This window comes from Podarcis bocagei (genome assembly GCF_964188305.1).
Source record: "Podarcis bocagei genome assembly, chromosome: 17".
Classification (NCBI taxonomy): Eukaryota; Metazoa; Chordata; class Lepidosauria; order Squamata; family Lacertidae; genus Podarcis; species Podarcis bocagei.
The window spans coordinates 39,113,400-39,131,602 of NC_138143.1; the positions used below are offsets into that span (position 1 = coordinate 39,113,400).

The following is an 18,203-nucleotide window of genomic DNA, read 5'->3' on the forward strand; positions in this document are numbered from 1 at the left end:
GCAATCTGATTCTATAAATGCTTTTAAAGCCATCTAAGTGCCGTTATTATACTGAACACATTATCTAATCAACATGCAATACTGCAGCAGAAAAGGGAAACTGCGTTTTTTTTTCAAGAGGAGAGAGAGAGAGAGAATACGAACAAATAAAAAACAAACACGTAGTTTAGCTCTAGATAATAGTACCATTAAGAGTTATTTGTGGCACAAGGATGCCTGTTCTATTTTCAGCTATCTTCAGCAGTTAAGCTTCCTGTTTCGAGTTTTTGGTAGGGGTTTCCCTTTGCTGTGCAAGACTTCATTACACTGATAGGCTTAGAACAATGACACACGCAACTGCAAAAGGAAAACAATATACCAAACCAAAGACAGCTGAAAAGGCACTCAGCCTGGAACAAAAGTCACCAGGGAGATGGTAAATTGTTACCTTTGAAAAGCTATGTTCAATGCATGGCTGAATTGGAGCCAGGACTCACCAGCATAAAAATTATTCAGAATCCTGGAACATGCGAAATATTGACAAAGATGCCTGTGAGCACGCACAGAACCCTTTCCAGCAACTACAGAATGACCTCATTCATATATGAGACGTCATACTGGTTCCAATATCACAGTATACCAATGCTTGCTGCCCTCATCCCCAGGTGCAAGTGGGAGAATCGGGCCAAGGTTTCAAGGCTTACTGTTATGGCCAAACCCAGGGTCATGGTTTATTTCCCTAAAACAAAACCACAAGCAGCGAGCCAAGAACCAACAATGGCTTCTTGATTGTGGTTTGTCGGCGGGGGGGGGGGGGATCACAGCCCTGAGTTCGGATGAAACAAGTTTGGTTTGCTGTTCCTGCTTGCACCAGGGGAGAGTGAAGCAGAAGCAACTGAGCAGCTTGCAATCCCCAAAAGCCATAAACCACAGGATATCATTACAATTCCACACAGCACCCGCAATCTGGGGTTTTAGCTAACTACATCCTGGTTCGTAGAAATAATTTCCAGAAACCTGACATCCTTCATTTTAGAGATTAAGCACTTTCAAGGCAGCGACGACTTTTCTCCAATATCAACGAATCCATTGAGGGCAGCAGCAGTAGCTATGCAACTCTAGCTTGAAAAGAGGATTGCATTTGACTGTTGACACAGTAAACAATTTGCTCAGCAAGGGCCAAACTGGAGGCAATTAGAACAGATAAATATGCAATGAAAAATACTTATCAAGATATGGTCTTGATATAATTCAATTCTGGTATGGGGCACAAACCAAGCCGTGTGCGTGTGTGTATACACACACACACACGCCCTGTTGCCACCTACAGGAGGCAGCAGAAGAATCAAATTCAACCTACAATATAGCACAATTCTTATAAGGTGGCTTCCTATGTTCTATGTCCTGCTAGAGGAAGATCAAGGGCTGCATGTGCCGGGGTGAAACTAGGCCTTATTTCACCTGGGTCAAAGACCCAGTTTGGCACACCCCCATGCACATTTGCGTACCCGTCCCAATCACTCCTCTGGAGGCTTCACCCAGGGCAAAAAAGCTGACTAGCTTCCCCCTCCTAAAGCACAGCTCATGCACAAGGTGATTTGCTTAACTATAAATGCTGTAAGCAAAGCAAGCAAACAAACAAAAAAAATCCTACATCTTATCTTATCCTTGTGTACTTTGGGGTAATAAAAGCCAAATTAACAAGACAACAAAAGATCTTTAGCTAACGGATAACGGAAAAGATGCAAGAAATAAGTACTGAACAAGACTGCATGCAGGTCAAAGCAATAGTAGCAAAAGACTTTTATCAGGACCAAATGAAACGACACATAAAGCAGTGAGAAGCTTTAGAGTTCAACCAGAACTCAAAAATAATTTCCTGAAGAGAACTATACAGTGCATGCATTTGTTTAAACTAAAACAGGTTCAGTACTAGACAATACAGGCTGCTCACAAAAAATGTTTGATATATTTTGAACTCCATCCAGCTTGTAACCAAGTCCAAGCAACAAAGATTCGTCATAGTACGCAAATGCCATAATTTCTCTTTGAACATTGTCGACACATGAACTTATCTGACTCATGCCATGCTTCTTATTTTGCGAGCCTTTACTTGACCTTGAATTCCATGTCCTGCTTTAAAGTGACATTTTCATTAAGTCCGGGATAATCCCCATTTTGCTTAGCATCAAACGAAAAATTCAGACGAAGCTGACTCTTAGCCAGATTCCCTTTACCCTTAAGTATTCAAAATGCAATTCCTGGCTTATAACATTAGCATGCTCTAAGAATCCAGCAGGAAGAAATCTTTAACACCCTTCATATATTAGAACTTTCCACAAATAGCCACTTTGTATAATCAGCAAGAAGGGTAGGGGACAAAAATAGACGCTTCCCATACATAGAATAAACTACCATTAAGCCTTCTGTTATGTTTTTAAGCTAAGAGCCAAAGTGAATATTTGCTTCATGTAGCCAACACACAATACAGCTGTCCCATATGGCTGCTTTTGGACAGCAGACTATTATCTTCGAAGCCCATCAGGCAGCCTGTAATTAACAGAAGCAGTTGAACATTTCATGACACCTTTTAATGCTGAAGACTTAAAAGTCACACGCAAGAGGGGGTTGCTTATGTTAGCTTAAAGGAAAAGGCTTCTGAGGACAAAGCACAGAAATAAAAAAGCATTCTCTGCAGTAGCAAATGAAGGAAACTGCACTGCAACCATGTCACTTATGCTTGCTATAGTTTTAAGCTTAAAAAGTAAGTATCATGCTACAGAGGCAACATAAATTCGAGGGTATTCTCCTGACCTCAACTTTTTCAAAATCAACAAAAATCATAATGAAACTCACATAATAAAAAATGAAATTGTTGGCCATGACTTTGAACCAATATTATGAATGACATACTAAATCTAAACTTAAAAGTGCAGCTATTTGCATACAGACGGAACGCAGAAACATGCAATTCCACATCCTCTCCTTTTCCCACCCCTCTGCCTGGAGGAGCTGTTGTCAAAGTAATATCTTCACAAGTTGTACAATTCCATCTGCACCCTATTTAGACACCTACATGTAGATACTATCATAACTGCATTTGCTTTGATTATATTTCTATGAACAGAACTAAAGGCTTGAGATATCTCCAGTTTGTGTTCCAGTAAACAAGAGTAGCAATAATTCTTATTTTCGAAAGTAACAGGGAAAAGTTCAGGCCAGACTGAAATACTGAATACAATTTTGAAGATCTATTTTAAAATGTCCCAAACTCTTGCAAGATAGGAATTTCCATTTATTATCCTTGCACAAGATTGACCACATGTTGTCACACAATGTATTATACTGCCTTATTTCAGTTCTGATAATTGATATTTTAATGCTGCAAATTTTCCAGATCTTTGGGACAGAATAAATACTGCTAGGCATTTCATTACCTCTTCTAGTTGTTAACAGAATTAATATACTGAAATGTTAACCTACACCTTTGTTTAGGGACAATTTGTTATTTTGTTCACTTGTATTTCTCATACAGAAACATTTCATGGCACACCCAAAACCATATAACATCAAATGGTTTTCAGCATAAAGGCAGGCGAAAGGGAAGGAGAAAGAAACTCAAGATTTAAGCAGGAGAAGTAGACATTTTGGGCAACTTACCCTTACAAGACTTGGAGCGACACAAGAGCATGGCATCTTCACATGCTTCAGGCACTTCTCATGAGACATAAAATTGCAAACTGTAGAAAATAAAGGATGTGTGTTTATTGGTCATTTAAAAAACCATTAAAAATCCAATTACACCATTAATTCAATGTTGTATTGTGTAAAGGAGTCTTTGCTTTTTTCTGTCCTGAAACTACTGTTAGTTTCTTTAATGACCCCAACTTCTAGTATTATGAGAGAAACTTCTTCCTATCCCTTTTCTAATACCACCACAATTTCTTTTATAAACCTGACGTGTCCCTCCATATTTGCCAAAAAACAAACAAACCCAAACGTTGTAGAATTTCCTCATAGTCCCAGGCCCCTGATTATTTTGGTTATGCTCTTCTACCTCTTTCCAGAACTAAGCTCTCCTTTTTCAGATTCTGTAAGGGTACTATGCTTTCTGAAGTTTTATTATCAATTCATTTCTTAATCATCTGCAGCATGGAATTTGCATTTTTCACAGCTACAGCCTACCTTTTTCCATCTGAAAGATGGGAACAATAATAGCCTACCATGCAGAGATAAAGTATCTAAAGCAGTCTGAAGCACTGAATTCTGCTATATAAATTATTCAGAAAAGTGAAATTCCAAGCAAATTGCAAAGAGCTCCAAATCAGTTTCTCCAGATTGGGTGACTAGACAACTAAGTAGCAAAGGCAGGTCAATGAAAGCAAGTGTAAAAAGAGGCACATAAGGGCAAAAAATCCTATTGTTGCATGCAAGCTGATGTCTGAACTAGCAGTGACTAGCTAGGAAAGACTTATTGGGGTTTTAGCGGATAGCTCAATAAAAACATCAAACCCAGCACATGGCAGCTGTGAAAAAAAGGACATCCTTAGTCACACCTTGTCATTATGCTCTATCAGTGCTTGAATTCTACATCCTGTCACATCTATTGTCACATGTAAATCTTATGATCAACATACAGTAGTTTGAACCCATTTCTTATTCGCTTTGACTTCTTCCTATGTGGCGTCACTGGCAAGGCAATTCCACATTTTCTATGTTGTCTTGTAATTCCAAACATGTTTACTCAAGTCCAACTGAACTCATTAAGACTTGACTTCCTCATGAGTATGCGTAGGCTTTCAACCTTACTCACACACTTTGACAGGCAGCACCAGTTTTCAAGGAGACAATGGCTGCTCTTCAGATGCTAAAAATTTAGCTGCCATTTTAAAAGGGCTCTGTGGGATTTGCCATCTTTTGATCATGTGCTACTCATTTTGTTTGAAGGGTAATTGCTTCTATTTCTTTCCATTGTCCTCTTCAGCAGATGCTGCAGCTCAGCACAGATGACCTTGAAGCTATCAGCTACTGGATACAGAAGCAGAAGCCTTTATTGTTTGTAGCGTTTAGGCTGAATCATCTAAGTCGTTGCTTTATCTATCATAGCTGTTTTAAGTCATGCTGATTAGAGTTCTCAATCAGAACCTAAATTAATATGCAAAGAGTGGATCCTATTAAGTGCTATATAGTTGATGACAATTTGAGCTCCCTGGACTGTAATACGAGAAACTGGGAAAGTGAGAGTTGAAAACTTGTTTTTGCTCATTTCTGTGCTATACCAGTTTATATTAAATTTAACTTCATAACAAGGGCTATTACTTGACAATAATAAAGTATTATTATTATTATTATTATTATTATTATTATTATTATTATTATCATCATCTACTAGATTTCCTACACAATAAAAGTTTTGTGGCCAATATCTGTTATTTCACAACATGCTTTCAAAAAGTGATTCTGTAAATATTTAATGGAAAAGAGTATTTTTGTCTGAATTATGAAATAAACATATCCTTTCTAGGAAACATGTTGGTAAATATGGTATGATATATTTGCTTTGCAATACCATACAAAATATTTTTTGAAACAACTTCCTCTTTAGTGTGATCATTACTAGCCAAGGCCCTACTAAAGGTGTTCATATCTTCAACAACTTCCATGGACAGGGCCTGTTATTCAGTGGCTAACAATTGAGGAGGCAAAACATCTCACATATAGAAAAAATGATACATCTCAGCAATTCTTTTCTTTCATAAGCAAAAGAAGGAAAGAAATAGAAAAAAGTCCTTAAACTTTTTTTAAACCCTCTACCATTTTTTAAACAGTGTAAAACTGTTATTATCCTAGCTATAAACAAAAATTATAATAAATTTCAAAATTAGTTCAGTTTAACAGGAGGGGGAGGAGGGGATACGTTGGTATGACATTCCAAAACTATAGTCTCAAAGACAAAAGCTACTGCAGAATATTGCAATTTAAATTCCTCATTGAATTATTAGGAAGCCCTGGAGAAGAAAACACAAGAGATGCATAGGTAAAATACTGGGCTCACAGTAAATAACGGTAGGGGTCTAATACCCATAATAACCTAACAGGGGTTTCCCCCGAAAAGCATATTATAAGGAAGAGTTCAGAATTTAATCTAATTTAACGCCATTTCTACCATGCCTAATTTCCCAGAGAAACCCCAGGCAGCTAATGAACTTGCTCAACAGAAAATTCCATACTGAGATTCAGCCATTGGAAAGGGAAGCTAATACCTACCTTTCCTTCATGTCAATCAACTGCTCCTTTTACATATAAGATAGAAAACTACAAATTGTAGAACTGTCGAGCTATTGCAGACTCAAGCAAACAGCCCCAATTAGTTAGTTTCTCAAACCCGATGTATCATCATGTATGTCTGGTGGGTTTTCTTGTTATGAAAGGTTTTGAAATATTTAGTAGTGGACCTGGAAATAAATTCAGCTTCCGGATGGATAGGCAGTTGAAATGTTTTGGTTTTTTTCCTTCAAGACTTCCAAGTTCCACATCATAAAAGGTCGTGCCTTCCATTAGTTGCAAGATATTGATTCTCTCGGTCTGGTTACAAGTAATTGATGTATTCTGCTCCACTTGTTATCAAACCTCTTCTGTCTTTTGAATCAAGGATGAAATTGCTTCTACAGGCAAACTTCCAGAACTGAATACTTTGTTCCAGTTTTTTAGATTAAGTGCATGTGAGAAAAGAGTATCCGGTAAACCCAAACTGCTTCTTAGACAGGAACAAGCAGCTCAGAAAACCATATCATTCGAACTTGAGTTAGTTAACAAGGTCATCAAGATAGGCAAAACCAGTCTGTGATTAATTATGAACCTAACCATGTGTGTGTGCGCATGTGCACTTCGTCCCAGGTGAGACATGTATCCTGGGTTGAGATAATATATTCAGTGCTTGTAGTATTAAAAAAACCACACACAAGGAGGGAGGGGAGCCCTAGAATGTGGCACTCGGCAATTCTCCTGGGATAAGTAGCAACTGCCCCCAAGCAGTTGGCAGCCTACACATCCCTATGAGGGACATTCGTGGGCTCCAGCAGGCAAGTAGCTGCTAAAGGCTGGAAGAGACAACAGCATGACACTGTGCTCAGAATGGTGACAGAGGAACAATGGCTAGACTACTTGGAAACACAACAAGACTGGGTAGGATTCAGTAGTAAAATCAGCAGCAACTAGGCCCCGGACAACGTTCGAAAACCTCCTCCTAACAACAACGGGACACGGCAAGGGGATGGTATCCGCAATATACAAAATACTACTCCAAAATCCCACAAAGCTCCTAGACGTAATCAAAGAACAATGGGAGAACGACATAGGCTATGAGATTAACCCCACTCAGTGGACCAGAATGTGGTCTAAACCTCCCTTTAAATCCGTATCAGCGAAAAGGAAAGAACTCACTCTGAAACTCACTTACAGATGGTACCTAACACCAAGGAAACGAGCGCTAATACGCCCAGGAACCTCACCAAAATGCTGGAGAGGATGCACCTCCACAGGCACATACCTCCACATGTGGCGGGAATGCCCCAAAATCCAACTATTCTGGACAACAATCATACAAGAAATATGCAAAATAACTACAGTGGTACCTCGCAAGACGAATGCCTCGCAAGACAAAAAACTCGCTAGACGAAAGGTTTTTCCGTTTGCGATTTGCCTCGCAAGACGAATTTCCCTATGGGCTTGTTTCGCAAGACGAAAACGTCTTGCGACTTTGTTAAACCGTTAAAACCGTGCTTCGCAAGACGAAAAATTCGCTAGACGGCAAAACTTGCGGAACAAATTAATTTCGTCTTGCGAGGCACCACTGTAAGCAAGTATTAGAAGTCATCCCAGAAGTGGCCCTACTAAACATCTTCCAAGATAATAATGCCCACTCACATCAATAAGAGCTCATAACCCACCTACTCTCAGCAGCCAGAAATATCATAGCCAGACACTGGAGAGACCTGTCAGGAGTAAACATGGATCAGTGGTATCAAATAGTCTGGTAAACAGCTTTATTAGAAAAGCTAACCAATAAACTCAAACTGACACAGGGGCAAATAGAAGACGCCTTCGTACCAGTAAGGCTCCCCTATATCACATACACAGCCCAACAAGACAACGACAAGAATCCGCCAACAGCATACGAATCAATATGGCTAACCTGATCCAAAACACCCACCCACCCCACTCACACATGAAAACAAAGTTTACCACAGCCAATCACAAACACACAACCACACCCTAGGCCAACCCCAACCTCTCTCACCACCAAAGGAACACAAGTAAATAGTAAAGAGAACCTGCACAAGTGATGCTGACACAAAACCCCACACATACATTAAGTAAAATAGAAGCATCGCCACCCGACCCCACCCACACTCACCATGCCCCCACCTCTTTCCCCCTTTTCTTCCTAATGTAATACTAATGTCTCAACAAATGAAACTGATCTGTAGAAAATGAAACTTGAAAAAAGAGACACTGCACATACTTTTGTAAGCCAAGAAATCTTTAATAAAAATATGTTTTAAAAAAACAAGACTGGGTAGTGAAGAAGAAGACAACACTGCACAGTGTGGCAATGGCTGAACAACTGTTTCCAAGATTAGGCCACCAACCCCATACAGTGGTACCTCTGGTTGTGAACAGGATTCGTTCCAGAGGTCCATTCGCAACCTGAGCAGAACGCAACCCGCGTCTGTGCGTGTCGCGATTCGCTGTTTCTGCCCATGCGTGTGACGTCATTTTGTGCGTCTGCGTATGCGTGAGCAGTGAAACCCGGAAGTAACCCTTTCTGGTACTTCCAGGTCGCCGCGGGACGCAACCTGAAAACGCGCAACCTGAAGCAAACGTAACATGAGGTATGACTGTATTCACTATTAGGTAAAAATTAGCTGCTAAATGGAAAAGTACATCTCAAAAATACACAATAAAGCTTGGTAAATACACCAGGTAAAGCTTGACAGAAATATGCACAGAAACTGCCTATCTAATTTGCCATAGGGACATATAGACATCAAAACAAAGCTCACTATTGACTTCTAAATTGTGGGTTGACTGTGTGGCAAAGACCTTTTATAGCTGTTTCTTAGAAAACCAGAAGTAAAAATAGCTATTTCTAACCTAATGTTCATTCAATCAGCATTGGGTGTATGCTTCCAGGGAGGGGAAGACTTAGCCTGTGTGGAAAGTAACAACTGCTACAAGATTTAATGGCACAAGCAGGCTTCACCCTGAGCACTGAGTGTAGTCCATCTTCCCATTTGGATGGATTTGGCCCATGGGCAGGAACTGTACTGCCCCGGTCAATTTAGTGATGCATAACTGTGCCCTGGTATATTGCTTAGCAGTTATAGGCCACTGTTGATACCTGCTAGAGGACCTGTGGTATATGGGGGAGGTCCATACTTTTCACCAGGAAACCCCAGTTAGAAATGGAGTCAAAACTGTGGAAAAGATAAACAAGCTGCGCAGAATCTGAACCACAATGGCGAAGAAAATCAAATACAATTCTAGCACAGTGGAACTAACACCAGATCCTCAGGCTTATGCATGTATGGAGGGAAACCTAATAGTCCAATATCCAGGAGCCTGAAACAACTGACTAATTGAAGCAGAAATGTTACTCACTGTGGCAGTGCTGCAATTGAATGAAGAAAGAAGTTACAGCCAAAGACGTTTAAGTGATCTCATTTCCCTCTTCAACTTCAGTCTGGGTTATTATTTGCCAATGGGATTGCCACAAACCGAAATTTACTTAGGTTTCCAGAAAATGCACTCAGATGACTGTTAACTTTTAAAAAATCTACAAGTTTTGCTCTTTTCCCCCGAAACAACAGCCAGCATTGTGGGGCAGGGGGAGATCTCCCTAGAAATATAAGGCCTTTATAACCATGTTTGCCTCACAAAGCAAGTCATGGTATTGAAACAGAAGCATTACATGAAATACAGTGGTACCTCGGGTTAAGTACTTAATTCGTTCCGCAGGTCGGTTCTTAACCTGAAACTGTTCTTAACCTGAAGCACCACTTTAGCTAATGGGGCCTCCTGCTGCCCCTGCGCCGCCGGAGCACGATTTCTGTTCTCATTCTGAAGCAAAGTTCTTAACCTGAAGCACTATTTCTGGGTGAGTGGAGTCTGTAACCTGAAGCGTATGTAACCCAAGGTACCACTGTATATAAAAACTCTCGCTGGATACCTTAAGTCAGAGGTTTTCAACCTTTGTGAGTCCACGGCTCCCTTGACTGACGACATTCTTTCTGTGGTACCCCTGTGGGGCTCAGAAGCCCAGTTATGTCACCCATTGCCTGCAGAGCTGGCAGCCTCTCAACCTTTTTCGAACACCCTCAGCTTCCTCCCCTCTCCCCTCTCCTTGGGAGTCCTCCGGGCAACTGCTGCTGCCTCCCCTGGTCTCTGAGCTCCCCCACCCTGCCCCAAAGAGAGGTGTCTCCCAGAGGCATCATTCACCTGTGAGGCTCATAGCCAGGGCTGCTGCAATAAACAGCTGCGCAAGCCTTTGGGAGGTAGAGACACAAGAGGGCATAAGAGGAGGGAGGGAAGGAAAGAGGGACAGTGGCCAGTGTTGCTTGCAGCATCCTTGACCATCATTCAAGGCACCCCAGGGTGCCACGGCACACTGGTTGAAAATCTCTGCCTTAAGTGATAAAATTTATTAAACAGTGATCATAGGACCTATATCCAAATTGAAAACTTTTGCATGTTACTGGCCCTAGACTTCTCTCAAATTTCCTTTTCTGGTTCCTACAGAAACTGTCGACTCTCCTTAAGAAATCATTTGGCATGAAGCTCCCAAAAACATACAGTTGATCAGTTTTGGTAATCAAGAGAAAGTAATAAGATCATTTCCTGGAATTGCAGTCCTCTTTTCAACAAGCAGCCTTTGAACTCAGAACTCAGGGATGAGGACCAGATCAAGAGAAAACTGGGCACTCTTCACAAATATTGTATGTGTGATAAATAATGGGATTATGCTTGAACCTAACTATCTAACAGCACAGGAATTTTAGCAGCATTTTCACAAAGGTGTCAAAATTCTCGATTATCACATTGAATATCGCTTATGAGTTCATGGTTGAATCATCACTTTCCTTACTGCTAGTTAAGTGAATCAACTTTCAACGAATCAGTGAGGAAGGTCAGACTCTAGTTAAGTGAGCAGCAGAGAAGGTCTATGGCAGGTTCAAGCAACAATGGAATCAAGCGTAACTAAAATAAATGGGGGAACATGCTGGGGAAATTAATTTGTACAGAGCAATTTCAAAAGGTGGACCAAGGTTACAGTCACCAAAATGAAATATCTAGGTGCCATTTTGGGGCAAGACAGCTCTAAAGTCTTATTTTTCAAATGATTTAGACACAGTAGCAAACTGCTACTCGCCTGTCATGTGCAGGAAAATCAGGGCACATGAACCCAAGATTCTTCACTACCGTACTTGTTTCTGATTCTCCAAACCAAACTTTAATGGATTATCTGAATGTAGTTGATGTCTACTTTTGCGATCTGGAGGGTGCTGTGGGGTTACACGTTCCCTCTAACTCCCTTGTTATTTCACCCACACCAGTGTTCTTCAACCTTGGGTCCCCAGATGTTGTACTACAACTCGCATCAACCCCAGGAAAAAAAACAAACATATAAAATGCTTATAGCAAATCCACTGCCTCACATGAATTTTACCCATCCCATCCACAATGTGTTTTAACCTCGGGTTAAAAACTTGGTGGTACGACAAGTTAAGAACTTAATTCGTTCTGGAGGTCTGTTCTTAACCTGAAACTGTTCTTAACCTGAGGTACCACTTTAGCTAATGGGGCCTCCCGCCGCCGCCGCATGATTTCTGTTCTCATCCTGAAGCAAAGTTCTTAACCCGAGGTACTACTTCCAGGTTAGCGGAGTCTGTAACCTGAAGCGTCTGTAACCCGAGGTACCACTGTATACTACAATGTTATGTCTGTATCATTTCCAATCAGATATTCCCCTTTTTACCAGTTTTAAATGAGTTTGTATGCCCAGGTTAAGATGGAATCCACTGATTAACAATACCTCATAGTTAAAGCCAACAATGAAGAGCAAGGGAGTATTTACATGGGGGTGGCGGGTGCAGCACATGAGCCCAAGTCATGCTCCATATCTCCTAGCCATGGCTAGATGAAAAACATTATATATGACCAGATCTAATGGTAAGTCATTGTAAATACTGAAGAAAATTGATGGCACAGAGTTAGAGATGGAAGCATACAAGTCCAACCAAGTAGGCTGAGCTGTTTATATTTCCATTTGCTTCAGAACTCTTTTTAATGAGAAATAGTAATTAATCTTGTTTATTTTTTCTAACTTGTGGATAAAGTTTTCAGAGATGTAAAAAAGATTAAAATTAGGTTAAAATGTAGCCCATTTCAGTAGCAGTCCTGAAAAAGCATTTCTGAACATTTTCAAAGTACTTTAAAACAAATTGTATGCCTAAATTTTGTTTTAATTTGCTCTGAGTCAAAAATTCTACACAGCTAAATAGATGAACTCAAAGGTGCAATTATGCAGTCAAAATTGCTATTTCTTAACTTCAAATGTTCACCTCAAACACTTTATATCCATTGTTTAAAACATTCAGAGCATAACCACACTGAGCAGACATTTTATGATGACTTTTCCTCTAGCCAAGGACCATTCATAATGAATGTAATTTATCAAGGTGTGTAGGAAGGAAAGAAGTATAGTCTTATGAAAGAGACAGAAATTGGATTATTGACTAAAATGGGACCAGGGATGAAAGGGAAAAAGCTGTGTAAAGGCCATGAGAAGTATGACGTTCTTTACAAAAGAGACTAATATTAGTAAAAAGGTAAAGGGACCCCTGACCATTAGGTCCAGTCGCGGACGACTCTGGGGTTGTGGCGCTCATCTGACTTTATTGGCTGAGGGAGCTGGCGTACAGCTTCCAGGTCATGTGACCAACATGACTAACCTGCTTCTGGTGAATCAGAGCAGCGCACGGAAACGCCATTTACCTTCCCGCCGGAGTGGTACATATTTATCTACTTGCACTTTGACGTGCTTTCAAAGTGCTAGATTGGAAGGAGCAGGGACCGAACAACGGGAGCTCACCCCGTCGCGGGGATTCAAACCGCCGACCTTTTGATCAGCAAGCCCTAGGCTCAGAGGTTTAGACCATAGCGCCACCCGTGTCCTTAATCTGTGGGTCAATGTTTCAATGTTTATCAGCTAAAGAAGGGACTAGAAAACAAGGAAGGAAAGATCTACTGAACATGTTCATGATAAGTATATTACGGTTTTGCATTGAAGTAATGATTAAGGCAAGCAATAACGTATCACCTTTACATCAAGACTTTCCTTTGTTATGATAAACATTTTTGTGTACTCTTCTGTAAGTGAGTTCGCATAAGATTCTCTCTCTTCTCACACGCAAAATAGGCACTTCAGTGTTCTTGGTTTAAACTTCTTCCAAATTAGTTGATGCAAAAGAACTCCTGGTTGGTGCATAAATACACACACACACTACTGCATTGCTCAATTATACCAAGCTATATAGTATATGACTCATTCCCTGGGTTCCATACCTAGCTCACACCCTCTTTTTTATGTAATATGGATATGAGCAATGCTTAATCATAGTGCCACTCTAAATCTTTAAATAACGTATGTCACCCTTCTGTATGCGACCTTTGTGCTCAAGGCCATCTTATGATGTCTGCATCTTAGCAAGTTAGAACAGATCAGTGTGGCGTGTCAAGATGTTTAGACCCTAATGCATCAAGAACAAACAGGGACAACAGCTGCTTCCTCCAAAGGAAAGGGAAGGAAACAGCCCTGCAGACTCAGAAATTATGCATGGCATAAAACTTCAAATAGGATCAACGCGTCCAATAACTTGCTTTACACTCAGGATACAAGGTAGGTAAGAGCAGCAAGTCTCAAAGGCAGATGATCCTTCCCCTTTTTATCATGGTCCCCTTACTGTATGGAGAAAAAAACAAATTATCTGGGGAGATCTTTCTCCCAGTAAACTGGCTCCCCCCTCAATAAAGACAAAGTAGCAAAGTATCATATTGAACAGGCTCTAACAGCTGGATGGAAGAAAAAGGATCTTTACCTGAAACTAACAAGGATGTCAAAACCATGTTTCAGAAAGAAAGAATAATCTAGACAGGACGGAATGCATGCCACAGTGAAAATAATCCAAGTTCTGAATAAAGGGTAATTAAGTTCTTTGTTCAGAATAACCTTCAGGTTGTTCAGTATTTATTTCAACTATAAAATGTAGGTTTCTGGTGGAAGGCAAGATGAGAAAGACAAACAACAGAAGTGTCATACCCTAGCCAGTGGAGTTGTGCCCAAAAAGGCACAGAGAAAGTCCATTGTGGCGACTGTAACCTAGGTTTAAGGTGCCATTTGACAATTACCTTATATATCTGAGTTTCTAACACTGGGTGCCCTTGCTATGTATATAAGAAGCGGCCTCTACAGGCATACTGGCGTCTGCACAGAGTTTTTCCATGCAAAGGTGATCCTGACTGGTCCAATATCCCCATTCAGATGAAGGAGCTCTATGAGTGTACATCAGTACATGCACAGAACCTCTTGCCATGTGCACCAAATGCATGGCATGGCTAGCATGTGCAGCAGAGGGAGGGCTCAACCCTATTCCCCCTTCTCTCTTCTACTTTAGTGAAACCAATACCTTTTGCGTAAGTTGACCTACCGGCCTCCAAGATGGAAGAATAGCAGGCCATGAACAGGAGGCAGTTTTACCACATAAAATAGCAGAAAACAAGGGACACTAAGGAACAACTCTTCAGCCCACCAACAGAAGCCCATCAGCATGGAAGGACCAAGACCCTGCCAGTCCCAAAAGACTCAAGTGCACACAGAAGGTGTTTAACACTTACACCCTTTGTAAGCATCTGTTCATCTCTGACCCCTCGAAAAGAGATTAAGTCCCACCTTTTCCATCTTCTATAGAATCTCAGTGGCAGCTAAGGCGGCATACAGCCAGTCACAGAAGACCATAAACGTTGCACCAGTTTGCTAGCCTATGCCTTCTAATCTACCTGTGGGTGACAGAGTTTCTTGAGTAATCAAGTCTAACACAACCAGCTTCCACGGAATAACTTGCTCTGAGATGATGTGACTAGTTTGTTTCTGGCAACAGAGAGGAAACTATGATAAAGGACTCAGCTGCTAAGTTTCTACCTGCCAGGCAGCTTTTCAGGAGACAAATGTACACAGGTCTCACTACCCAAACACAATGCATTCTCAGGAAATTGTTTTTTAGGCGAATGTTTGCACAAGAAGTTGACAATTTCTATTTATTCCTATGGGGAAATTTCTAATGCATTCCAAACCACAGAATTTTGGCCCCAAAATGATGAAAAAACCAGAGAAACCCTCTGAAACCTTACAAAAGGCAAACAAGGAAGGGTAAAATGCTCTCTTATTTGTCCAATCTCTCTACTTCTTCCCTTCCACCATGGTTTCTGGTGAAACAGCTACACATAGGTCTGCCTGTTTGGATATCTGAATCAGTGGTGTGTACAGCAAGGTTTGGGTACTAATTCCTCGTGTTTGGATAAGTGAATTTTCATATAACGAGTGCTTGGATAACGGGACCTGCAAGTACTGGCAAGCCTTTTAAGAGGGAATTCCCTTATAGCTGTGGTGCAACAGGAAGGTTTTCCCCAGGGCAAAATGAAGTGATGAGGAAAGCTTCATCTGATAAACCTCAAGATGTCAAGACAAAGAAATCTTGTCAGGAATATATACCTACACATATACATATACATAGCCACCTCTACAAGGGAAAGTCCCTGGCATCTGGCTCTATGGCAACCCAGTAAGTTTTTACTGGCACATAAATGGCACTAGCAGCTTCACCCGAATGATACCAACCTGTTAGGCAACTATTTAAATAACAGAAGCTCCACCTTGGCAATCTTACAAGGGAAAGTGATTTGCATTTGCTGCTGCTGCAACAGGAAAAGCTTTTCCCAACACAGAGATGAATCACAGAATCATAGAGTTGGACGGGGGGGGGGGTCTAAGGGTCATCTAGTACCACCCCCTGCAATGCAGGAATCTGAACGTGCAGCCCCCCCCCATCCAATCTGAAACCACGCCGGGCCTTGCAAATGTGCTAGCAGTTTCATTGCCAGAGGAAGGGGGGGGGGGGGAACCCCACACTGAGAGGCTGGTTTAAGACAAAACAAGAACCACCAGGAAGGGAAATGTTGGCAAACTGACAAAAGGAAGTCCTTTGCATCTACTGCTGGTATGGGGATCAAGTGACTGAGAAAGCTTCACCAGCTGCATTTCTGCCTTGCAAAAAGAGAGTGTGTGTCTGTTGCCTAACCCTTTCTCTTGAAGACAGGCTGCCACTCACCCAAAATAGGAAGAAAAATGAAATCTGTCCCTAAGACACACATACACCCACCCAAAACCACATTACTCCTACTGATAACACCCCCATCAGGAATGTGAGATTAATGTTCTTGCTTTTATTATGTATCATATGTGTGTGTGTGTGTCTGTCTGTGTGTGTGTGTTGCATTTGTATGCTGTGAAACGCCCTGACATCTTCGGATGGAGGGTAGCATACAAAATAACTAACTAGATAGATCAATCAATCAATCAATCAATCAATCCAGGGTCTCACACATACACACATAACCACATCAGCTCATTCGGCAGAGCAGGAGACTTTTAATCTCAGGGTCACGGCTGCGATCGTCACATTAGGCGAAATATTCCTGCACTGCAGGGGGTTGGCCTAGATGACCCTTCAGGTCCCTTCCAACAATTCTATGATTCTTCTATGGATAATTTCCCCGATATGGGTCGCGGGGAGATTATTCTTGTTTTTATCATGTATTCCGTGCCTGCGTGTACATTGTACTCATATGTTATGAACCACCTGAATTCTTCAGGTGGAGGGCGGCATACCAATAAGCATATTGATTAATTCAGGGTCTCACGAGTAACCCACAATTCTTGTATTGGTAATTCCCCCACTAGGGGTCGTGAGGAGATTCACGTTCTTGTTTTTTATTATGCATTTGGGGGGGGGGGTATCTGTATGCTGTAAACCGCCCTGAGGTTTTCGTCTGGAGAGCGGGATACAAATTAATCAATCGATCCATCGATCGATTTGCAGGAGTCTCCCTCCCTCCCACGCGCGCGCGCTCCCGCTTTCCCTCTCCCCCCCCCCACCCGCCGAGCCCGCCTTTACCTTCGCACAGGTACCCGGCCAGCCCCCAGATGAAGTCGGTGCAGTAGTGGCAGAAGGTGGGCTTGGTGAGGGTCACCCTCTTGAAGCAATGCCCGGGCGCGTTCCCACGAGACGCCGCTTGTTGATGCTGCTGCTGCTTGGGCGACGCGGGCGGCGTCCTCCGTTGCTGGTGCAGCGAAGAGGCGGAGGACGACGACGAAGACGACGACGTGGTGGTGGGTAGCGAGCGGCTCTTTCCCCCTCTGCCTAGGAGGGGGCTGGCGGAGGGGCTGGAGCCCCGGCTGCCGCCGCCGAGCAGGGCGTGAGCTCCGTCTGCCATGCTCGCCCGGCTCTGAGGGAAGCCGCGGCTCGGGGTCCTCGAGAGAGCAGAGAGCGCGCGTCCCCGTCTCTCCCTTTCCCCCTCAGGGGCGCGTCGTGAGGAGACGGGTGGCGGCAGCCCCTCTCTTGCGAGACTTCCGCCGCGCTGCCAGGGGAAGCCGGAGGCGGCAGCGGCGGCGGCGGCTGAGGAGGCGGCCTGAGGGCGGAGGAAGAGGAGGAACGCAGAAGGGCGGCGCTTCAGCGGCCGCCGCAACCGCCTCATGCCGGGCTGGCGGGCGGCGTGGGCGAGAGTCCCGCTCCCTCCCTCTCCTTTTTCAATTTTTTTTTATTGGTTTTCACAACATTATAAACAAACACATAAACAAACATAAACCATAGCCTTATTGGAAATTACACTTCTTAACATTGTTAAGTGAGCTCCTTGCTTCCCCTTGGTTGAATTTCATCGCCTGTCCTTTTAACGGTTTTCCAAATCTTATAAAATTTAACCTAAACATCCTTAGATCTTCACATTATGAAACAAGCAAACTTGGCGAATTCCCCCACATTTCTCTCCAGAAAAACAACAACGCTGCTAATAATGAACGACGTCAACAATACGAAGAATACCCCTTC

General features: G+C 42.3%; 1 protein-coding gene across 1 annotated transcript in view; it reads right to left on the minus strand.

The window, feature by feature from the left end:
* The window catches only part of DGKQ (diacylglycerol kinase theta), a 70,728-nt gene extending 52,802 nt beyond the window's left edge, over positions 1-17,926 (minus strand). Inside the window, exons 1-2 of the mRNA XM_081176235.1 lie at positions 17,271-17,926; positions 3,640-3,719 (exon numbers count right to left, since the gene is read on the minus strand). Of these exons, the coding sequence (XP_081032361.1) occupies positions 3,640-3,719; positions 17,271-17,850 (660 nt within the window). The 5' untranslated portion in view covers positions 17,851-17,926. The remainder of the gene's footprint in view (positions 1-3,639; positions 3,720-17,270) is intronic.
* Positions 17,927-18,203: the final 277 nt, after the last annotated feature.